At 51.7% G+C, this 22717-nt stretch overlaps 1 protein-coding gene and 1 long non-coding RNA gene across 3 annotated transcripts in view; one reads left to right on the forward strand and one right to left on the reverse strand.

The window, feature by feature from the left end:
- The window catches only part of MXRA7 (matrix remodeling associated 7), a 34725-nt gene extending 13319 nt beyond the window's left edge, over window positions 1-21406 (reverse strand). For both annotated transcript variants that reach the window (XM_034942960.4, XM_057300229.2), the window contains exon 1: window positions 20993-21406. In XM_034942960.4, the coding sequence (XP_034798851.3) occupies window positions 20993-21334 (342 nt within the window). In that variant the 5' untranslated portion in view covers window positions 21335-21406. The remainder of the gene's footprint in view (window positions 1-20992) is intronic.
- The window catches only part of LOC117976618 (uncharacterized), a 43910-nt gene that overhangs the window by 18783 nt on the left and 2410 nt on the right, over window positions 1-22717 (forward strand). The window contains exon 2 of the long non-coding RNA XR_010110721.1: window positions 11223-20056. This is a non-coding gene — a long non-coding RNA (uncharacterized LOC117976618). The remainder of the gene's footprint in view (window positions 1-11222; window positions 20057-22717) is intronic.

Below are 22717 nucleotides of genomic sequence, written 5' to 3' on the forward strand. Positions count from 1 at the left end.
GCTGCGCAGGCAACACAGCCTCTTCCCTGTTGGGCACTTTGTACACACAGACTCAGTGCTATCTATGGCGAAGTGGTGCCTGTGTGTCCTGACGTTTCCCAAATTTTGCACAGCAAAGTATCTTTGTGGCTGAGGTCGGGGTGGGCAGGCCTCTTCGGGGGGCAGGAAGAGGAGCCGCTCCATTTGACACAGCAAACCCACTTCTAGGGATCTGCTCCAGACTGGAGAAATGTCCATCAGGATTTTTATATAATGACTCTGACCGCGTGCAGTTGAAAAGACAGAACTGGGGACCGGGTGCGGTCGCTCACGCCTGTAATCCCAGAATTTTGGGAGGCCTAGGGTGGATCAGCTGAGGTTGGGAGTTTGAGACCAGCCTGGCCAACATGGCGAAACCCCGTCTCTACTAAAAATACAAAAAAAAATTAGCCAAGTGTTGTGGCAGGTGCCTTTAATCCCAGCTACTCAGGAGGTTGAGGCAGGAGAATCGCTTGAACCCGGGAGGTGGAGGTTGCAGTGAGCCAAGATTGCGCCACTGCACTCCAGCCTAGTGACACAGCAAGACTGCATCTTAAAAAAAGAAAAAAAAAAAAAAAAAAAAAAGGAGGCGTTGATAGGTGCTGACATGAAAAGTACATCAAGATAAATCGAGGGAAAAATGCAAGCAGCAGCCCCACGTGAGCAGCGCAGTCATCTTGCTGTAAATGGCAAGGTGGAAATGCACGCATGTGCTCAAAAATGCAGAGAAAAGGTTTGTCTTTTGGAAGGGCCCACGAGAAACTGTCAGCAGTGGCTACCTCTCGGGAAAGGAGATTGGGGGGCAGCTTTTCCTTTCCGTCTTATAGATTTCAGTATAATTTGGACTTTCCATTAATATGCATGAATGACTAAATATATTTTTTAAATGCTAATGGTGTCTTTGGACAGTCAGATCCAAAGACCCCATTTTTTCTTTCTTTATTTTCTTATATATTCTAAAAAAGAAAAAAAAAGTAAGAGGCCAGGTGTGGTGGCTCATGCCTGCAATCTCAGCACTTTGGGAGGCTGAGGTGGGAGGGCTGCTTGAGCCCAGAAGTTCAAGACCAGCCTGGCAACATAGTGCACACCTCACCTCTACTGAAAATTTAAAAATTAGCTGTGCATGGTGGCACACACCTGTGATCCCACCTACTTAGAAGGCTGAGGCAGAAGGATCACTTGGGAAAAAAAAGTAGAAAGAATGTAACATCCTAAATATATATATATTTGGTTTCGGCCCCCAGTTCTTGACACAGTTTTTATTTTGTTTGTTTTTTGAGACAGGATCTTGCTCTGTTGCCCAGACTGGAGTGCAGTGGTGCAATCACGGCTCACTGCAGTCTCGACCTCCAGGGCTCAAGCGATCCTCCTGCCTCAGCCTCTGGAATAGCTGGGATCACAGGTGCATGCCACCATGCCCAGCCCTGACACTGAGCTCCTAAATCCCTTGAATTTCCTAAGTTACAGGGGTGCTAGCAGCATGTTTTGTTCTAACATTTGGTTTTGATCCCAGTCCCTGGCACAGAGCTCCTAAGTCCGTTGGAATTTCCCGGGTGACAGGAGTGTCTTTTGTTCTAATGAGGTAACTCCTGGGTGGGCCGATCACCAGAGAGATCAAGCTGCAATGAGGAGCTTGGAACTTTCAGCCCCACCACCCCCCAGCTTCCTCCAGAGACTGGAGAGGAGCTGGAGATTGAGTTAAGAATCGATGACGCCTATGTGATGAGGCCTCCGTCAACATCCCGATAGGGTTTGGAGAGCTTCCAGGCTGCTGAATGCATTCCCGTGCGCAGGGGGTAGCGTACCCCAACTCCATGGGGACAGAAGCTCCTGCATTCAGGACCCTACTGGACCTTACTCTACTTAGGTACCTCCATGTGGCTGTTCATCTGTAGCCTTTATCACTTCTTTCTAATAAACCAGTTAACATAAGTGCTTCCCTGAGCTCTGTAAGACGCTGTAGCAAATTACTCAACTTGAGGAGGGGTTCATGGAACCCTTGATTTGTAGGCAAGTAGGACCAAAGTGTGGGGAACGAGGGGACCTGATACTTGTGATTGGCCCCTGAAGTGGGGGGCAGTCTGTGGGACTGGGCCCTAACCTGTGGGGTCTGCACTGATTCCAGGCAGTTAGTGTCAGAGTTGAACGGGAGGACACCCACTTGGTGTCTGGGTGGCTGGAGAAGGCGTTGGTTGCAGGGGTGGGGCTGGCTGCATATTTGGTATCAGAAGTGAAGGGTTCTGTGGAGTGTTGTGTGCATGGACAGAAAAACAGTTGGTTTTTCTCATGGTTGATGTCTCTCTTTAATGACAGGCAAATAGTCACTGACCTATTCAGGGCAGGGCCCCGGAACTAAGCCCAATATCAAGAATAGACAGGAGGCCAGCTCTCCTATTATGTGCAAAGGACACAAAGATTAAATGAAAAACAACAGCAACAATGAGCACAGTCCCTGCCTTACGGAGCTCGTGGTCCAGTAGGAAAGACAAACAAATAATTGCACTCCAGGGCGAGGAGTCCATGAGCCAGGGCAGATCCGTATCCCCAAAGGACCCAGTATCAGCTGACGTGCCCAAGCCCTCCTGAGCAGAGAGAGGCTGGTACACATTTAGATTCTGGGCCAGGCACAGTGGCTCACACCTGTAATCACAGCACTTTGGGAGGCCGAGGCAGGAGGGTCGCTTGAGCCCAAGAGGTTGAGGCTGTAGTAAGCCATGGGGGTGCCACTGCACTCCAGCCTGGGCAAGAGTGAGACCCTGTCACCAAAAAAAAAAAAAAAAAAAAAAAAAAAAAAAAATGACTTTGGAAGTCTGATTTTCTTTTGTTTTTTTTTTGAGACAGAGTTTCACTCTTGTTGCCCAGGTTGGAGTGCAATGGTACGATCTTGCCTCACTGCAGCCTCCACCTCCCAGGTTCAAGCAACTCTCCTGCCTCAGCCTTCCGAGTAGCTGGGACTATAGGCATGTGCCACCACACCTGGCTAATTTTGTATTTTTAGTAGAGATGGGGTTTCTCCATGTTGGTCAGGCTGGTCTCGAACTCCCGACCTCAGGTGATCTGCCCGTCTCGGCCTCCCAAACTGCTGGGATTACAGGTGTGGGCCACCGCGCCCGGCCTGGAAGTCTGATTTTTAAAAAGCTGTGGTCATGACCCATTGATGGGTCAGGAAAGCAAATGAGAAGGCCTTACTAGTATCGTTTAAAAAAAAAAAAAAATGGGCGACCAAAGTCTTGGTGAAGTTTGAAGCTTTAATAACTTCAGAAGTATAGATACTACAAATGTACCAAAAAATGACATTTGAAAGGTTATTTACATGTAAAATACCTTGATATCTCTCACTCAGATTCTTACAGTACCCCCTCTAGTGCTATACATGGCTCTAGTTGTTTTCAAACTTTGAAAAACCTTCTATCGACTGTTGGTCAGCGACGGGAAAAGATTACACTGGTGATTCCAGCTTCACCAGGTTCCAAAGAACTGGATTTTGTGCACACGTGACCTCAAGGGAGGTCAATTCAGCCCAGGAAAGGGGTCCTTTGCCTGCCTGTCCCTCCAGACACTAGCACATGCGGACAATTAAAATGAAAAATCTAGCACTTGACTGTCAGGAAACTAAGTGGAAAAGAAATTTAAATAAGTAAATATTCAACTGATGTTTTGTAGGTTTGTACATGTAAACATCTGAAGTTATTAAAACTGCACTAAGACTCTGGGGACACCCCTGTATCCCAGAATGAAATAAAAGACAAGGCTGGGCACGGTGGCTCATGCCTGTAATCCCAGCACTTTGGGAGGCCGAGGTGGATGGATCACGAGGTCAGGAGTTCGAGACCAGCCTGGCCAACATGGGGAAATCCCGTCTCTACTAAAAATACAAAAATTAGTTGTTGGGTGTGGTGGTGCACGACTGCTTCAGCTACTTGGGAAGCTGAGGCAGGAGAATCGTTGGAACCTGGGAGGCGGAAGTTGCAGTGAGCTGAGATCACGCCACTGCAATCCAGCCTGGGCAACAGACCAAGACTCTGTCTCAAAAAAAAAAAAAAGAAAAAGAAAAAGAAATTAAAGACAAACAGTGTTTTGTGTGTGGTGGAGTTAGATACTGGTTTATAAAACTTCTGGGGCCAGGTGAGGTGGCTCACGCCTGTAATCCCAGCACTTTGGGAGGCTGAGGCAAGTGGACTGCTTGCGCCCAGGAGTTTGAGACCGCCCTGGGCAACATGTCAAACCTCATTTCTACAAAAAAATTACAAAAATTAGCTGGGCATGGTGGGATGTGCCTGTAGTCCCAGCTGAGGCTGAGATGGGAGGATCACTTGAGCCCAGGAGGTCAAGGCTGCAGTGAGCCGAGATCACACCACTGCACTCCAGCCTAGGTGAAAGAGTGAAAGCCTGTCTCAAACAAACAAAAGAAAACAAAACGACAACACAACAAAAAACTTCTGGTGTAGTTGTGTGACTTTATATACAGGATGTAATTTAAAATTTCTTTCTTATTGTGACACCTAATTAAAAAAAGCTTGAAAACACTGCTGAATTGGCCATTTATTTTGTTGTCTGTGCAGAAATCCCCTGTTCTTTTGGAAGTTGTCCCCTGAATCCCGTGGCCCCAGTTGGGGCAGTCAAACCCTCCCCCTTCCATCTACTTATCTGGATGGGCGGGGGCATAGGCCCAGGAGCCCAATTTCTGCTTGGGGGACAAGGACCCTCTGGGACCAGAGCAGGGAGCTGCCTAGAGTGGGCCCGGGTGGAGAGGCTCGTTGGAGAGCCCCCTCCCCTACCGTGTGCTTGTCCTGAGGCCATTCCACCCTGCCTTTCCCTGCCTGAGAACCGCCCCATTCCAACTCCCACAGCCCCTGGACCACGGTGTCCACCATCCGCTGACACCGCTCCTGTCCACCACTCACCACACTCAGACTTTGCAGGCCAAGAACATCTCAAATTTGCCTGCATCAAATCTCAGCTCCGCTGAAGTCAAGGGTTGGATAGCCATGGAATGTTTTTTTGAGTGGTTATCAAACTGCACCTCATAGAGGCATCCCAGGGCCTCACACCTGGGCTTCTACTGGAAATAACATCCTCACTTTTATCTGGGTAACTTGTTAGGCTTTTAAAGAATATACTAATAATAATTGAATGAATTCCAATTATTATTATTGTTATTATTGAGACAGGGTCTTACTGTCACCCAGGCTGTGGTAGAGTGATGCGATCTCGGCTCACTGCATCCTTGCCCTTCCAGGCTCCGTCAATCCTCCTACCACAGCTTCCCTAGTACCTGGGACTACAGACATGGGCCACGAGGCTTGGCTAATTTGTGTATTTTTGGTATAGATGAGGTTTTGCCATGTTGCCCAGGCTGGGCTTGAACTCCTGGGCCCAAGGGATCTGCCTGCCTCAGCCTCCCTGCTTCTGGCTGTGGTGTTTTACTTTTTTAAAAAATAACGGGGGCCGGGGGCCTGTAATCCCAGCACTTTGGGAGGCTGAGGTGGGTGGATCACCTGAGGTCAGGAGTTCGAGACCAGCCTGGCCAACACAGTGAAACCCTGGGTCTACTAAAAAATAAAAAAAATTAGCTGGGCATGGTGGCAGGCGCCTGTAATCCCAGCTACTTGGGAGGCTGAGTCAGGAGAATCGCTTGAACCCGGGAGGTGGGGGTTGCAGTGAGCCAAGATCAAGCCATTGCACTCCAGCCTGGGCAACAAGAGCGAAACTCCGTCTCAAAAACAAAACAAAACAAAACAATAAAACCACCAGTGTTGACTGCATTTTGCCCTGATTTTATAAAAGTGTGGACACAACAGAAAAGTGAAAGTGCTGACTCCAGTAGTAAGAAGTGCCGGTTTCAGACACAGTGCAATGGAGACAAAGACACAAACCCTTCTGCAAGGGGTGGCTCTTTAGCTTCAGGTGTGTGTGTGTGCAACGGGATGGGAAGGGATAAAGCAAAACCTTGTGCGAAATACCAGAGCTCCATCGTCTAAGGCTGTGCCCAACAGAGAGCTGGCACTAAGGATTTTACCTTCGTGCCTCCCTCATAGCACGCCCATCTTTCCTTCCGCTTTGGCACAATCAAATTTGCAGCTATGTTTTCAGGAATGTGCACGGTGGGGGCCTGGAGGAAAGGGAGCTCAGCTGTGTCTGCAGGGAGCAGAGAAGGCCTCAGAGTGGATGAGAAAGCCACGCTGGGTCCGAGATGGGCTTGCCAGGCAGATGTAGAGAGAAGGGCATCTGGGCAGAGTGCACAGCCCATGTAAAGGCACGGAGACACGGAACACCTCGGCTCTTCCAGTGGCTCCACAGACTTGGGTATGATTGCAGGGTGGGTGTGACACAGTCAGAAATAGTGTGCAGAGGCTGGGTGTTGTGGCTTATGCCTGTAATCCCAGCACTTTGGGAGGTTAAGGCAGGTGGATCATTTGAGGCCAGGAGTTCAAGACCAGCTTGGCCAACACGGTGAGACCCCCTCTCTACTAAAAAAATACAAAAATTAGCTAGGTATGGTGGCGGGTGCCTGTAATCCCAGCTACTTGGGAGGCTGAGGCAGGAGAATCTCTTGAACCCGGGAGGCGGAGGTTGCAGTAAGCCGAGATTGCACCACTGCACTCCAGCCTGGGTGACAGAGCGTGACTCTATCTCAAAAAGAAAAAAAGAAAGAAAGAAACAGTGTGCAGAAATGCAGAGTCTGCAACCACAGAGATCGTATACAGGACACTAAAGCGTTTGGTTTCATTCCTCAGGAAGTGAGAAGCCACCTGAAACTTTCAAACAGGGATAAACAAGGCTGGGCGCGGTGGCTCACACCTGTAATGCCAGTACTTTGGGAGGCCATGGTGGGAGGGCTGCTTGATGCCAGGAGTTTGAGACCAACCTGGGCAATGAAGTGAGACCCCCATCTCTATAAAAAATTAACAAATTAGCCGGGGGTGGTGGCATGTGCTTGTAGCCCCAGGTACTTGGGAGGCTGAGGTGGGAGGATCACTTGAGTCCAGGAGTTTGAGGCTGCAGTGAGCTATGATGATGTTACTGTACTCCAACTGAGTGACAGTGGGAGACCCTGCCTCTAAATAAATAAATAAAAATAAAAAATAAACAGGTATCAATACAAATTTTTTAAACGAAAAAAATAAACACGGACAAACAGAGTGAGAGCTGCACTTGGGAGGCTGAGGTGGGAGGATCGCAATGGGGCAAGAGAAGAGGCAGGAGGAACTATGAGAAGAGGGTACAGAGCTCAGGGGAGAGATGGTAAAGGCCCAAAGTGCGATGCTAAAGGCACCTGGCCTTCAGCTCAGCGTTGAATGAATCCGTGAAGGTGCGGCCAGCCAAAGGCAATCTCTCCAGGGTCTCATGGTCTGAGTCCTCCCCACCATCAGGCAGCTGTGCCATGGTGGGTGTGACCAGGATCATTTCCTGGAGGTGGCACGAACCCAACAGAGTACGCAGCTGATTCTTCCTGAGGTCTTAAAGGAAACGGAACAGAGCAGCTGCTCGAGCGCTGACTCAAACCTCACCCAAGGCCATCATCACTGCGGAGTTCCTGTCTATGCCCTTGGTCCCAGGAGTGTTCAGGCTACTCGGCTCATGGGCTGAACTGTGTTCCACGCCCCAATTCATATGCTGAAGCCTTAGCCCCAACTACCTCTCAGCCTGACTCTATTTGGAAACAGGGCCTTTAAAGAGGTGATTAAGTTAAAATGAGGCCATTAGGGTGGGCCCTAACCCAAGGATTGCTGTCCTTATAAGAGGAAACTCGGACACACACAGAGACATGAGAGTTGTGAATGCACAGAGGAAAGACCATGTGAGGAGGCGGAGAAGGCGGCCAACTGCAAGCCAGGGAGACAGGGCTTAGGAGGACCCGAACCTGCGGACACCTTGAACTTGGCCCTCCAGTCTGCAGAACTCTGGGAAAAGAAACGTCTGTTGCTGAAGGTGCCCAGTCTGTGGTGTTTTGTTATAGCAGCCCTGGCAAATGAATACATCATGTTTCTGATGAAAGTCAATCAATTTCATGGCAACAGTGAATTGAGACAGGCAACTGGCGTCACCCTGGCTGGTCCCCAGGGCAGGCTGGGCTGAGCCCAAGCTCCATCACTTCACTGATCAGAGTCTCAGCATTTTATGACTGAATAGAGACCACATTTTAATGTCATGTTCTGGGATAATTTTCTAATTCAGCTTTTCCCTCCAATGGAGGAGGTGGAGGCGGGAGGGGGAAGGCAAACGGGACGTGCCTCCTGACAGCCTCCCCAGTGCTAGGAGCCTAGGACCAGGGTGCCCCGGAGGCCAAGCTAAGGGGCCCGGCCAGGCTGCAGCAGCTGGGAGGAGACAGTGAACCAAGCTCACGCCCTGCAGGCTGCACGCTGCCATTTATGGCTGCCCTGGCTGATTCAAGCTAATTCAAGCGTGATGCAAAGTGCTGAAGTCGGGAGAGGGAGAGAGGGGAGGGGAGAGAAGAGAGGGATAGATAAGAGGGGGGAGGGGAGAGAGAGAGAACACTAACAGAGGGAGAGAGAGTGATAGAGACAGATTTCTGCCTGCGTGTCTGCTGCCCAAGGAGATGGTTCTGCTGTGGAGCAGTGCAAAGAAGGTCTCTTGTGGCCCTGTGGCCACCAGAGCTGCCGCATGCTGTGACTGCACCAATCCCACTGGCTAATCCAGAATGACTTTAGAGGACAGCGGCTCCAGGAGGCAGGCCGTTCCTAACTCCCAAGGGGACACCTGTCCCTCCCCTGCCTGCAGCAGGCAAGGATGGAGATAACAGGAAGGCGACAAGTGGCCTGCCCAGGCCCCCCAATCCCAGAATGGGCCAGGCCCAGGGCTGCCTCCACAGTGCCTGACAATGCTCTCACTCCTTCCAGAAGGACTCCATTAGCCAATCAGCTGCTCATCTTTTGCAATGGGGGCGGGGGGAGCATCAGCTGCAGGGGGAGCATCAGCTGCAGGGCGAGCAGCAAAGCCCAGCTGGCGCCAGCTCTGGGGGCTTGATGGTGGGCAGGGAGGGCAGGCTGGGGCAGGGGTCACCTCTGTTCCTCCATACCCAGCAAAACAACTCAGCCATCTCCCCCTCCAAACTACAGCTCCAGGCTGGGGACACGCAGGCTCCACTCTCTAAATCCGTATTTGCAACTGGATGAGGCATGTCCCAGGAACTTCTGTCCAGAACCTAGTAACCCAAGTCTCAAACTGTCCCCCTCTCACTTGTCCAGTTTTTCTTGGCAGCCACAGCATCTCTTGACACCTTAACATGGCCTGGGAATGTTGATTCCAACCTGACTTCCTTCCTTTTTTTTTTTTTTTTTTGAGATAAGAGTCTTGCTCTGTTGCCCAGGCTGGGATGCAATGGTGGGATCTCTGCTCACTGCAACCTCCGCCTCCCAGGTTCAAGAGATTCTTCTGCCTCAGCCTCCCGAGTAGCTGGAATTACAGGTGCATGCCAGCATCCCCGGCTAATTTTTGTATTTTTAGTAGACAGGGTTTCACCATGTTGGCCAGGCTGGTCTTGAACTCCTAACTTCAAGTGATCTGCCCACCTCGGCCTCCCAAAGTGCTGGGATTACAGGCGTGAGTCACCGCGCCCAGCCCTGACTTCCTTTCTATTCTGAATTCTAGAGTCTCCCCTTCACTCCAACAGGCTTCTGGCTTCACCCCTTTGTTCTCCTGCTACAACCATTCAATGCCTTCAGGTGGCACCTACATCTGCTCTCCTCCAATTCATCCTTTTTGGGGAGACGGACTCATTCTGCAGCCCAGGCTGGAGTGCAGTGGTGCAATCATGGCTCACTGCAGCCTCAACCTCCCTGGGCTTAAGCAACCCTCCCCCCTCAGCCTCCTAAGTAGCTGGGATCACAGGCGTGTGCCACAACACCCAGCTAGTTTTCTTATTTTTTGTAGAGATTGGGTCTCACTATGTTGCTCAGAGTGGTCTCAAACTCCTGGGGTGAAGCCATTCTCCTGCCTCAACTTCCCAAAGTGCTGGGATTACAGGCAGAAGCCACCACACCCAGCCCTTATCCAGCTTTAAGAACATCTTCAAATGCCAACTTCATAATGTGTTTCCTGCTCAAAACCCATGCCACCTGCCTACATTGCCTGACCTTGTTCAATTTCAATAATCTCTGTTTCTCCAAGTTCTACTTCCGGATTCTCCTGCCATCAGATTGGGTGAGGTCTCTCTCCTCGATGGCTAAGAACCGAGGGTGCCACTGGGTAGGGGTGGTGGGCTGGGACTTGGGGTGCTCTTTGCACCATGGCCTCAGGAATGTGATCTGTCCTTCCACATTCACCTCTGCACACACCCCTCTCCTTCCTCTGTCTGGGCAGGGGTCCCCCAGGGTCACAGGACCTGATTTGGATGCCCTTTAATTCTACCCTAGGTTTGCAGAGACTGCTGCAAGGAGGAGGGGACAGAGTAAAAGGGGCCTAGACTGCCACCCAGAGCAGCTCTGTTTTTGCTTTATGTCCTGGGCTTCCATAAGACACTGAAGAGGCAAGAAGGGATCCAGTGTTTTATTATTATCATTTTTTATTTATTTACTTTTGAGACTGGGTCTCGCTCTGTCGCCCAGGCTGGAGTGCAGTGGCACAATCTCGGCTCACTGCAACCTCCACCTCCTGGGTTCAAGCGATTCTCCTGCCTCAGCCTCCCAAGTAGCTGATTAGTCCCAAGTAGGGATTACAGGCATGCGCCACCACACCTGGCTTTTTGTATTTTTAGTACAGACTGGGTTTTGCCACGTTGGCCAGGCTGGTCTCGAACTCCTGACCTCAGGTGATCTGCTCGCCTCAGCCTCCCAAAGTGCTGGGATTACAGGCGTGAGCCACCGGACACGGCCAGGATCCAGTGTTTTAGAAAATGTTAGAAAACCACTGATCTAGAGTGGCTTCCGCCTAAGGAAAAACAGTTGCTGATGGAACCTTGGATGAACTGCTGGTATCCCGTCTCTGTCTGAACGCTTCTGGCACAGGAAACTCACTACCTTACAGAGCAGTCTTCCTCTCTGGGGCATAACATAACAGTGCGAGGGCAGGAACTGCAGGCGGCTGTGCAGGGCGCTGGGCTACAGGCCTGGGCAGGGACAGAAACAAGATGCCTTCCTGCTGCCCCAGGTGGGAGACAGAGAGACAGGACCTGCCTCTAGGCAGGAGCCCACAGCGATTTCTGTTCTTTCTTTTTGTGGCATTGTGGCGTATTTATTCAACAGGTGCCTACTGCGTGCGGGCCTGTTGCAGGAGCTGGGACGTGGCGGGCAAGGGCCCTGCTCTCCGGAACAGGCGTTCCACTGCGGCAGACAAGGCACACTGAAATAAAAGATGACCTCAGACCGGATGAAGTGCTATGAAGAAAGCCAAACGTGACGATACACTGGAGAAAGAGAGAGAGTGGGCGGGCGGCAGCGGGGGACTTTACATCTGCTCACAGGGGCAAGGTCATGGAGAGGAGAGAGGTGAGGACCGACTGCGCGGAGGCTCAGGCAGGGAGGGGTGTGCTGGGCAGGGTCCTGATGTGGGCGCAGGGCTGGCAGGTCTAAGCACCAGAAAGGAGTCTGTGGCTGTGGGGGGCTGGGAGCAGATGCCGAGTAGGCAGGGTGCTCCTGGGCCTGGGGCTGTGGGAAGTTTGGAATTGCACGCGGAGGGCTGTGAGCAGGGGCCGGGGGGTGTGCTCTCTGTGCTAGGAAGGTCATGCTGGTTGCTGGAAGAGCCTGGCAGGGGTGGGGAGGACGGGAAACAGGGAGACCAGTGAGGAGGTCACTGAACAGCCGCCGAAGCAGGAGCCAGAAAGATGAGAGGAGGGAGGGCTGCTCTCGGGACACACTCTGGAGAGAGGTGACTAGAATGGCAGACAGCAGGTCTTCAGGGTGAGGGAGGCGGGGACAACAAGGACATGTCTGGGCTTTTGGTCTGAGCAGCTGAGCGTTGGGGGGTGGATCCGGGATAAGATGAGGAATGCCGGGTGGAGGGGCAGCAGAAATGAGGCACTTGTCAGCGTGTTGGGCTGAGGTGCACGTAGACAACCCATGGGCCAGGGAGTTCAGGGGAGGCGAGAGCTGGGCGTATAGATGTGGGCACCATCAGCTATTGATCAGGGGGATGGGGGCGGCAGATGTGTTCTGGAAGGCAGCAAGGCAGGCCTGGTCCAGGAGTCCTGCAGTTGATACTATGGGCATGAGCTCTTCCAGCAGGGCAAAGAGCAGAGGGAGTGTGCTGGGTAGGCCGCAGACAAGGAGGGAGTATGTTGTGGGTGGGGGGTGTCTGGGGAGAGACCGGATCACTGTTCCTGCGAGGAGCCGACCCCATCCGGGCCCCAACCCCTGCCCAAGGCCGACTGCCGCGTTCCAATGTCCAGACCAAAAGCATCGTCCTGCATTCCAACCTCACATCCCGATCAAGGGCACATTCACAAGCCCTAAACAAACTCTTGCTCAGATGACTGGAGCATGCCAGATTCAATCCTATCAGATTAACAGTTTCTGGCAAGTTCCTACAAAGAGGATTTAGAGGACACCAAAAGCTTCATTTAAAAAACAAAAAAGGAAAACAACAATAACAACAAAACACTCTTGGGCAGCAATCTGTACTCTCCGCAACCCCTATCAGGGAATATCAGGTCAAATTCTAGGCGCTACATTTTGAGATAGAGAAAATATAGGACAGAGAAGAAAACTAAGAGATGAATAAAATCCGATGGAAGAGGGTTGGAGAAAATGACTTAATTTTATGGGGGAAAACCAGGTTGAACAATTTTAACCATGACCAGCTTAAAATATAGTAATAGAAGATAAGGGCTGGGCACAGCAGTTCACATCTGTAATCGCACAGCCTCAGGAGGCAGAGGCAGGAGGTTGGATTGAGGCCAGGAGTTCGAGACCAGGCCTAGGCAACATAGCAAGACACCATCTCTACAAAAAGTTTAAAAATTAGCTGGCTGTGGTGGTGTGCACCTGTAGTCCCAGCTACTTAGGAGGCCGAGGCATGAGGATCCCTTGAGCCCAAGAGGTCAAGGCTGCAGTGAGCTACGATTGTGCCAATGCACCCCAGCCTGGTTCTCTAAATAAATAAATAAATAAATAGAAGAAGAAGACAAGTGGTCAGTTTTTAAAATCTCTTGAGGGCCGGGCGCAGTGGCTTATGCCTGTAATCCCAGTACTTTGGGAGGCCAAGGCGAATGCATGGCTTGAGGGCAGGAGTTTGAGGCCAGCCTGGCCTGTAACACGCGAAACTTCATCTCTACTAAAAATACAAAAATTAGCTGGGTGTGGTGGTACGTGCCTGTAATCCCAGCTATTTGGAAGCCTGAGGCAAGAGAATCGCTGGAACCTGGGAGGGGTAGGTTGCAGTGAGCCAAGATCGCGCCACTGCACTCCAGCCAGGGTGACAGAGCGAGACTCCCTCTTAAAATAAATATATCCATCTATCTATCTATCTTGAGGAGGCCTCACCATAGGAAGAACTTCCTGAAAGGCTAACGGCTGACTTGACTATGGAGCAGGGTTTCCTGCTGATCTCCAGCAGAACACCACTGGGCTGAGGGCATTTACTTCTCTTGAAGTGGGAGGATGGCTTGAGCCCAGGAGGTGGAGGTTGCAGTGAGCTGAGATTGCACCACTGCACTGCAGCTTGGGTGACAGAACCAGACCTTGTCTCAAAACAGCAAGATTTATCTCAGACTCTGAGTCCTCAGCAAATAAGAATCAGGCCAGGAGAAAGACGATGAATACCAAGGTCATCACACAAGAAGGCCCTTGCTGAGAATCTGTCAGGGTTGTCTCACCCAGAGGTCAGGTTGGTCAGCGGGTTATAAATGTGCGCAAGGAGTTCTCACTTGAAAACATTAAACACACACACACACACAGGCCACAAAACTGGAGCTGAAGGGTTGGGCACAGTGGCTCGCACCTGTAATCCCAGCATTTTGGGAGGCAGCGGCTGGCAGACTACTTGAGCTCAGCAGTTTGAGACCAACCTGCAACATGGCGAAACCCCATCTCTACAAAAAAATACAAAACTTATCCAGGCAGAGTGGTGCGTGCCTGTGGTCCCAGCTACTCCGGCAGCTGAGGTAGGAGGATGGCTTGAGCCTAGCAGGCAGAGGTTGCAGTGAACTGAGATTGTGCCACTGCACTCCAGCCTGGGCGACAGAGTGAGACTCTGTTTTTGTTTTTTTTTTTTTTTAAAGCCAGTTAACTTTAGCAGTAGGGGGTTGTATATCAACTTTAGTGACACTAATGTTAACAAGTTCTGATAACCCAACACCATTGGACCAGCTGAGGTCCTAGCTCAAAAAAAAAAAAAAGAATACATTGAAAAAAACAAAAAACTGGAGCTGATGCCTGGAAAGTGGACAATCACTTCTGTAAGTTCTATGGCAATTCAGAGGCAACATTTGAAGATAAACAACTTCCATGAGTCCTGCAATGGGTTTTCTCTGGGCCATTAAATCTCATGCAGCCATTGTTTTAGCCAATGTAACCCTGTGTCCAGAAAACAGCATCATAGCCGGGCGTGGTGGTGGCCACCTGTAATCCCAGCTACTCAGGAGGCTGAGGCAAGCAGGAGAATCACTTGAACCCAGGAGGCGGAGGTTGCACTGAGCTAAGATTGTGCCACTGCGCTCCAGCCTGGGCGACAGAGGGAGACTGTCTCCAAAAAAAAAGAAAAAGAAGATAGCATCGCTTCTACTGCCCCGCAGTGGGGTATAGAATGACCAGAATGACTGCTGCAGCACCCTCCAGCTTCCTTTTCAGATTTTTTTTTTTTTTTTTTTTTTTGAGACAGAGTCTCACTCTGTCACCCAGGCTGGAGTGCAGTGGTGCGATCTCAGCTCGCTGCAAGCTCCGCCTCCCGGGTTCACGCCATCCTCCTGCCTCAGCCTCTCGAGTAGCTGGGACTACAGGTGCCCACCACCACGCCCAGCTAATTTTTTGTATTTTTAGTAGAGATGGGGTTTCACTGTGTTAGCCAGGATGGTCTCGATTTCCTGACCTCGTGATCCGCCTGCCTCGGCCTCCCAAAGTGCAAGGATTACAGTCGTGAGCCACCGCGCCCGGCCAGCTTTTTTTTTTCATGCCTGTAATCCCAGCACTTTGGGAGGCCGAGGCAGGCTGATCATTTGAGGCCAGGAGTTCAAGACCACCCTGGCCAACATGGCGAAACCCCGTCTCTACTAAAAACACAAAAATTAGCCAAGCATAGTGGTGCATGCCTGTAATCCCAGCTATTCGGGAGGCTGAGGCAGGAATACTGCTTGAACCCAGGAGGTGGAGGTTGCAGTGAGCTGAGATTGCGCCACTGCACTCCTGGGCGACAAGAGCAAAACTCCGTCTCAAAAAAAAAAAAAAAAAAAAAAGATGATGGAAACAGCTCTGCATGAGGCCCCCTTAGAGAAGGGGCTTCTGGACCTGACCTCCTCATCCTGTTCCATACATCTGTCCTTAACAGTGGCAAGCCCAGTGTGGCCAAACGCAGATTGTTCCAGAAATACTCCTAACCATCAGGGATCTGGCATTTCTCCGGAAGACTGTTTACCAGAGGCCCAAGCTGGTCTCCCTCCTCCCACACTGTGGTTTGAGCCGAGTGGGAAAGAGCGGGGCTACAAAAAGGAAACTGTCTGCATGCTCACCATTTCATTTCTAGCTCTCCAAAGCTAGGTGGCTTTTTTCTCAAGACATATTCTTTAAAAACATACTCCTTGCTAAGCAGAAAATTCTAGCTGACATTAGTCTGTAACCAAGGCTCTTTCTCTCTGAAAGAACAAAGTTTATCTATTAGGAAAGCCCCTGGACTTCTTTAATATATGGAAAAAAATTAAGTTAGGCACTCAAACAACTTTACAAAAAAAATACCCACTGGAACTACTGAACAGGGAACTCTACTTACAGCCCTCCAAGGCATCTTCTTTTCAGTTGCTCTATATCGTTATAGTTATTGTGAATACAATATTTTATGTTCTACCTTTTTACTTATTTCATACTAATTTGCTAATGAATCCAATGTGCTAATTAATGAACATTTGGATTATTTCTAGTTTTTTCCCCAGTAAGTCACTGGGCCTGTTCTGGACTAAATACTTGTGTCCCCTGCAAATCTATTTGTTGAAGTCTTAACCCCCAGTGTGATGGTATCTGGAGGTGGGGGTCTTTGGGAGGTGAGATTTAGACGAGGTCACGATGGTGGAGCCCCTACAATGCTATGAGGGCCCTGATAAGAAGAGGAAGAGACATCCCTCTCTCTCTGGCATGTGAAAGTACAGCAAGAAGGTGGCTGTCTGCAAGCCAAAAAGAGAGCCCTCACCAAAACCAGAATCTACCAACACTTCCATCTTGGACTTCCCAGCCTCCAAAAGTGTAGGAAATAATGCCTGTTGTTTAAGCAACCCAGTCTGTGGTATTTTGATATATCAGCCTAAGCTGCTTAAAGACAAGGACCTAAAGTGATATAAACAACTGGCAAATATCTACTTGGCCCTCCACTACTTGGCTTCTGAGATTTTGCTAAGAGAACAGAAAGTAGGACCACACTGCCATCACAAAGGCCCACACTGCCATCACAAAGGACCACACTGCCATCACGAAGGCCCACTCTGCTATCACAAAGGACCACACTGCCATCAGAGGCCCATTCTGCCATCACAGAGGACCACACTGCCATCACAAAGGCCCACGCTGCCATCACAAAGGCCCACGCTGCCATCACAAAGGCCCACTCTGCCATCACAGAGGCCCACACTGCCATCACAGAGGGCCACTCTGCCATCACAGAGGGCCACTCTGCCATCACAGAGGCCCACTCTGCCGTCAAAAAGGCCCACACTGCCGTCATAAAGGACCACACTGCTGTCAAAAAGGACCACACTGCCATCAAAAAGGACCACACTGCCATCACAAAGGCAGGAGAGATGATGGGGAAGTTCCCCTGCTCCTGGGTCATTCTGGGAAGGCTGGGGTCTCTGCAGATTCCAGAGCCCACACCTATGGTGAACAGGTTGGTGAGGGCAGAGGACACAGGTGGACCTGACAGCAGGGTGACTTCAGGGGAACCAGGGCCAAGTCACATGGTTAAGACAGACAGATGGAGGCTGTGCTACCCACTCAGACCACCACCTCCAGAGTGTCTGAAAAACCAACCCCTTTCCCAAGAAATTTCCCAAAGAAGAATGTTGGCTTCTTTGTTCCAACATTCTCTTTTGAAAAATTCCAAACCTACAGAAAAGTTGAAATAATAATACAATGAATACCATACACCCTTCACCTAGATTCACCAATTGTTAACATTTTGCCATCTTTGCATTCTCTCTCTATACACACCCACACTGTGTATGAGAGTGTGCATGTAATATTTGAATCATGACATGTCATCCCAAAATGTTTCAGCCTGCATCTTCCTAAGGATAAGGACATTGTTTACACAGCCATCTGCCGGTATCGTACACAAAAAATTCAGCGTTGATTCAATAAGCTTACCTAACACAGCCATTCATTTAAAAAATGTCTTAATTATCTCCAGTATGTCCTTTATAGCTCCCTTCTCTGATGGAGAATCCAATCAAGGATCAAGATTGTATTTATTTGTCATATTGCTTTAATCTCCTAAATCCCAATTAAATCTAGAAGAGTCTCTGTGTGCTTCATGACACCGGCCCACTGCCTTGCAGCAAGTCCCTACTCTGTCTTTTTTTTTTTTTTTTTTTTTTTGAGATGGAGTCTCGTTCTGTTGCCCAGGCTGGAGTGCAGTGGCACGATCTTGGCTCAACTGCAACCTCAGCCTCCTGGGTTCAAGTGATTCTCCTGCCTCAGTTTCCTGAGTAGATGGGATAACGTGTGTGCCACCATGCCTGGCTAATTTCTGTATTTTTAGTAGAGACGGGGTTTCGCCATGTTGGCCAGGTTGGTCTCGAACTCCTGACCTCAGGTGATCCTCCTGCCTCGGCCTCCCAAAGTGCTGGGATTACAGGTGTGAGCCATCGTGCCCGGGCTCTAGTCTGTCTGTGAGCAGAGCTAGGCCCCAAGTACTGAGATACTTGAGTCCTGGCACAGACAAGAAATTTAACTCTAGTGCTATTCAAATGACCCTTGACGCTTTGCCAATTACCAATGTTTGGGAATCCGACCATCCAGCCTTGCTCCAATCCACAAGTCCATTAGGTAAGAGGCCTGGCAATCCTAAAACCCCAACCTACACAGGAGCACCAAGAAAGCCCTGAGTCCTGGCCTGAAAAGAGGCCGGCTCCTGTTCTTGACTTCGTTGGCTCATGATTCTTTGCGTGAACAGGACTTGCCTATAATGCTTCCTCACAGCCCACCCTGTGCTAATCCTTAGGAGAGAAAAGAGGTTCTAGCAGTATCATTCCGCTTCTCCTCAGCCTCCCTGCCCTGGCCTGTGCTGCCCTGGGGAGGCAAGAGCTGCACTGATCTCATCCCCATTTCTTTGGTCCATTTCCAGGGTCTCGGCCTATAGTAGCCCCTCCCCACTAATTTGTCCTTGGCCAAAGAGGGCACCGTGCACTAGGGGACGCTCCTGAGCGATCCCCAATAGCAGCTGAAGGCTGCTTCCCGGGGCGAGAGATCCTTGTCAATAATCAGCTTTGTAGTCAGAGGCAGCAGCTGCCCTAGCCCGCCCAGGCCTCCTTGGGAAGGGAGAGGACTGGATTAGAAAGGAAGCAGTTAATGGAAAACGAAGAGGGAGGGGAGAGGTGAGTTACATGCTGCTCCCCAGGGCAGTGACTTCCGAGCTAACGGCTGGTGGAGTTGCCCTCCTCCCTCGCTGTTGGTGGGGTTCGCTTAGGGACGGAGGGAGAAGGAGGCTGGCAGAGGGCATAGCCCCACTTCCCAACCCTGATTTGAGTTATCTTCCCCAGGGGGCCTTTTTCCCTATCTGTCCTCCAAGCCCCAGCAGTGTGATCATCAGAAGAAAGCACTGGAAGCTCTTGGAAACGCTGGAGTCCACTTCAGGACAATTTGTTTTCCTTTCTTTTTTTTCTTGTCACTGACTCGAAGCTCATCCAGACAATTTCTAAGCAGCTTCTTAGGTTAATGCCACCACTGGGAGTGGGTGGGATGACACAATATCTGTGTCCCCACAGCACCTGGCTTAATGTTTGCAGGCAGGAGTTTTGGGGGAGCTTTGGCCAGCTCAGGAAGGCCTGGGGACTTGAGCCCAAAGGGGAAGGGCACTGACTTCAATTGAATTCTCCTGTGGGGTGGGTTCTCTCCGGAGGGTGCCTTAGCGGGAGGACAGACACAGCCTCAAGTCATCCTCACTGGCACCTATGTCATGGGGGCTGCCTGGCACGCGAACCCCCATACTGCCTTGTCCTTCAGAGCACCCATTCAGCTTCAGAGGACGTGCATTCACCCAGACAGAGGCAAATTATGCGAGTGGCCCTATTTAAACACCACTGAACCTATTCCTGTAGGTACCATGTGCTGAGAGCCGAAAGCCTTGTAGAAAGTTCTTTAAGCGCTGTGCCCCACAGGATTGAGCTAAGACAGGGCGCCGCTAAAGGACATTTTGCACTTCAGTCCAGAGCCTGGTGTGGGTGATAAAGGGCCAGCCCTGTAAGGCCAGGACTGACTGAGGGTGCATGACGGCTCCAGAACTGTCTAAAGGCCTCTCCTGCTCCCGCGAGACCTCGATGGAGGCAGGAATCCCAAATATGGGAGCAAACATAACAGATCAGCACATGTCCAAACCGCGCCCCCTCCACCATCACCCCGTGAGGTCTGGAAGCCCACCCCAAGCAAGAACGGCAGGGCCTGCCCCCGCTCCACCCCATTAAATGTGGCTGGTTAGAATCCTCTCTAATGACACAATTAGTCACCCACTTGTCAAGCAAAGCGCCTGCTCAGAGGGGGTCTGGCGCACTTACTCAGCAAAGAGAAATGCCTCTGAGCACAGCCTGGCTGCCTCCTCCTCCCCCGAAGGGCTTCTCTCCAGGGTAAACCATTGTGTCCAGCACAGGACAGAGTGGGCACGTAGACACGCAGGCACGCTGACAACGCGCATCCCGGCTCTCCTCCCTTCCAAGAAAAGGAGCTCAGGGGTAAGAACAAGGGATTACAATCCGACTCGGAGACCCTGGCGGTGGCCTGGACCAGCCAAGCGTGGTGAACTCCAGGGAACATGGGCACACAGTGTAGGGGCTGGGATGAGTGGATGAGGGAAATCCGACTCCTCTCAGATATCCACAGGCAGGACAAGGTGGCCAAGGCCGAGCTGATGGACAGCATGGCGGGAGGCCTGGGGCAGAGGCAGGGAGGGCCGCTTTGGGGTGCTCACTGGTGCTCCAGGAGGGCTTTATCCTGCATCTTCACTCCATCCAGGCCTAGCTTACCTACAACCCGGGGGAGTGGGGGTAGGAGGGTGTTAGGAGATGTGTAGCTTGAAAACGACAACAAAAAGGACTGCTGGGATCGGGTGCCTTTTCTTTCAGTCCCAGCCCACGGGCTTCACAAAACGCCACAGCACTGACTCTGAAATCTGGACTTCAAATTGGCTGAAAAAGAAAAGCCAGCTTTCCTCCCTCGCCCCCCGAAAGTACTACTTTTTCAACATCAAGATAACTCTCATGGCAGGCCTTGAAATAAGCCACAGGCACGTGGATTTGGGAACCGGTGGGCGGGAGGGGTCAGATGTGGGTGTGGAGCAAAATTTCAAGCCCTGGTCCCGAGGCCTGGGAGCCAGCAGCTGCGGAGCACGCCCTGGGCTGGGAGAGGCCGAGGGGAGGGGAGAGCAAAACACCTCCAAACAAACTCCTTCGGGCTCGCCCCTCGCCACACTTTCTGGGGGAGGGCGGCGAGTTTGCGGGGCTGCGGCTTAGCACGGCGGGACCTGCATTTCCTGCGGGCCGCGGGTTCTGCGCTTCCTGGGGGCAGCCTGGGCTGGAGGCCGCGGCCCCGCTCCCTGGCTCGGCGGGGAACGGCAGCGGCAGCCGAAGCCCCGGGGGTGGGGAGGAGGCCGCGAGGGCCCCGGTGCGTACCTGCCTCGCCTCCACCGCCTGCTCCTCCGCCTCCGCTGGCGCCGCCGCGGGATCCCCTGGCCCTTCGGGCTCCCCCGGTCCCGCAGGCTCCCCGAGCTCCCCCAGCCCCGCGGGCTCTCCAGGCTCCTCCGGCCCCGCGGGCGAGGCCGCCGGCTCGGGGGCGCAGGGGCGGGACGGCGCCGGGGCCCCGGTGGCCTCGGCCGGGGGCGCGGGTTCCGGGGGCGCGCGGGCAGGCTCCGGGCTCGCGGCCGCCCCACGCCGCACCAGTAGCCAGGCGAGCAGAAGGGCCAGCGCGGTGGCCAGCGCAGGCAGCGCGGCCAGCAGCTCGGCCGGCGCCTCCATCGCGCCGCGGCCGACTAGTGCCGGCCAGCTGGGACCCCGAGGGAGCCCGCCGCGCCCCGTCGCCGCGCCCCGCCCCGGGGCGGAGCCCCCATCGCCGCGCCCCGCCCCCGCCCCCTCCGGCCCCGGGAGGGTGACGCACAGGCTGCGGGCGGGGGTGTTGAGGGGGCAGAGCCCTGACCACCTGGGAGGCACAGGAGGGCCAACCCCTGCCCGGCCTGGGCAGCCTTGACGCTTTGGGTCATCTTTGGCCTTAGTACGGCGGTTCATCTTAGAGCATTTTGGAAATGTAAGTGCTAGTTGGGGAATGCAGAGAGACAAGCAAACCCGGGAAGCTTCATGGAAACGGCAGCCTGCATTGGCTTGTAAAGCAATCATAATGCCGGATTACGTTCAGCCACTGCCGTTTTTATAGGCATGTCAGGAGTTGCTTTTAATCCTCAGGGTTGCCTTAATGCACTTTCACAGAGGACATCTCCAGATCCCGGCCAGTGAATGCTCCCTTCGGAGCTGAGGCCAGCAGCCTTCAACACAGGCCTCCCTGTTAACAGTAACATGGCTCCCCCGCCCCTAGACCTGAAATTCAGCTGCAGGTCCTTGGTCAACGCTATTCCTCTTACCAGACTTTCTTCTTTGCACAATTCCAGAATGCATGCAGGGTGGGAGGGTACAATGAAGGAAATGAAGGCTATTGTTTTTGTTTCTCCAGATCCTCCCAGGCCTCTGTTGCTGAACAGTGGATTTTGAGATAAATACGTTGTAACCAAAAACATACTTTCCTACCACTCCCCACCCACTCTTTAGTTATTTTAAATAAACACAGGACGGGCATGTCAGGTATCACGCCAAACATAAGGCCTAATGTTAAAAAAAACACGGTTCCAGTTTTTGCTGAGGATGCCTTTAATACTTTTTTGGGAAAATTACAGTGCCTGAGCTGATCTGTGATATAAACCAGATATTAGATGGAGTGCTTCTTTTTAAATGAAGATATACAAACGAGACCCCCCAGCAACAGGGAGAGCTGAATTCTGCTGCACTGCACGATATTAAGCGGGCCATGCATTTCCTTTTAGTGGTGGTTGATGAAGAGAGGCTATAAACTATAAAATGTGAAATAGGCTTTATCTACGGGCGACTAGCTTTTAACCACTGTGGAAGTTTCAGCCAGTGTATGGGCCTATTTTTTTTCTTTTGAGATGGAGTCTTATTCTGTTGCCCAGGCTGGAGTGCAGTGGCGCAATCTCGGCTCACTGCAACCTCCACCTCCCAGGTTCAAGCGAAACTCCCACCTTAGCCTCCTGAGTAGCTGGGATTACAGGCACCTACCACCATGCCCGGCTAATTTTTTTCTGTTTTTAGTAGACAGGGTTTCACCGTGTTGGC

The sequence above is a fragment of the Pan paniscus genome, chromosome 19, assembly GCF_029289425.2.
Source record: "Pan paniscus chromosome 19, NHGRI_mPanPan1-v2.0_pri, whole genome shotgun sequence".
Classification (NCBI taxonomy): Eukaryota; Metazoa; Chordata; class Mammalia; order Primates; family Hominidae; genus Pan; species Pan paniscus.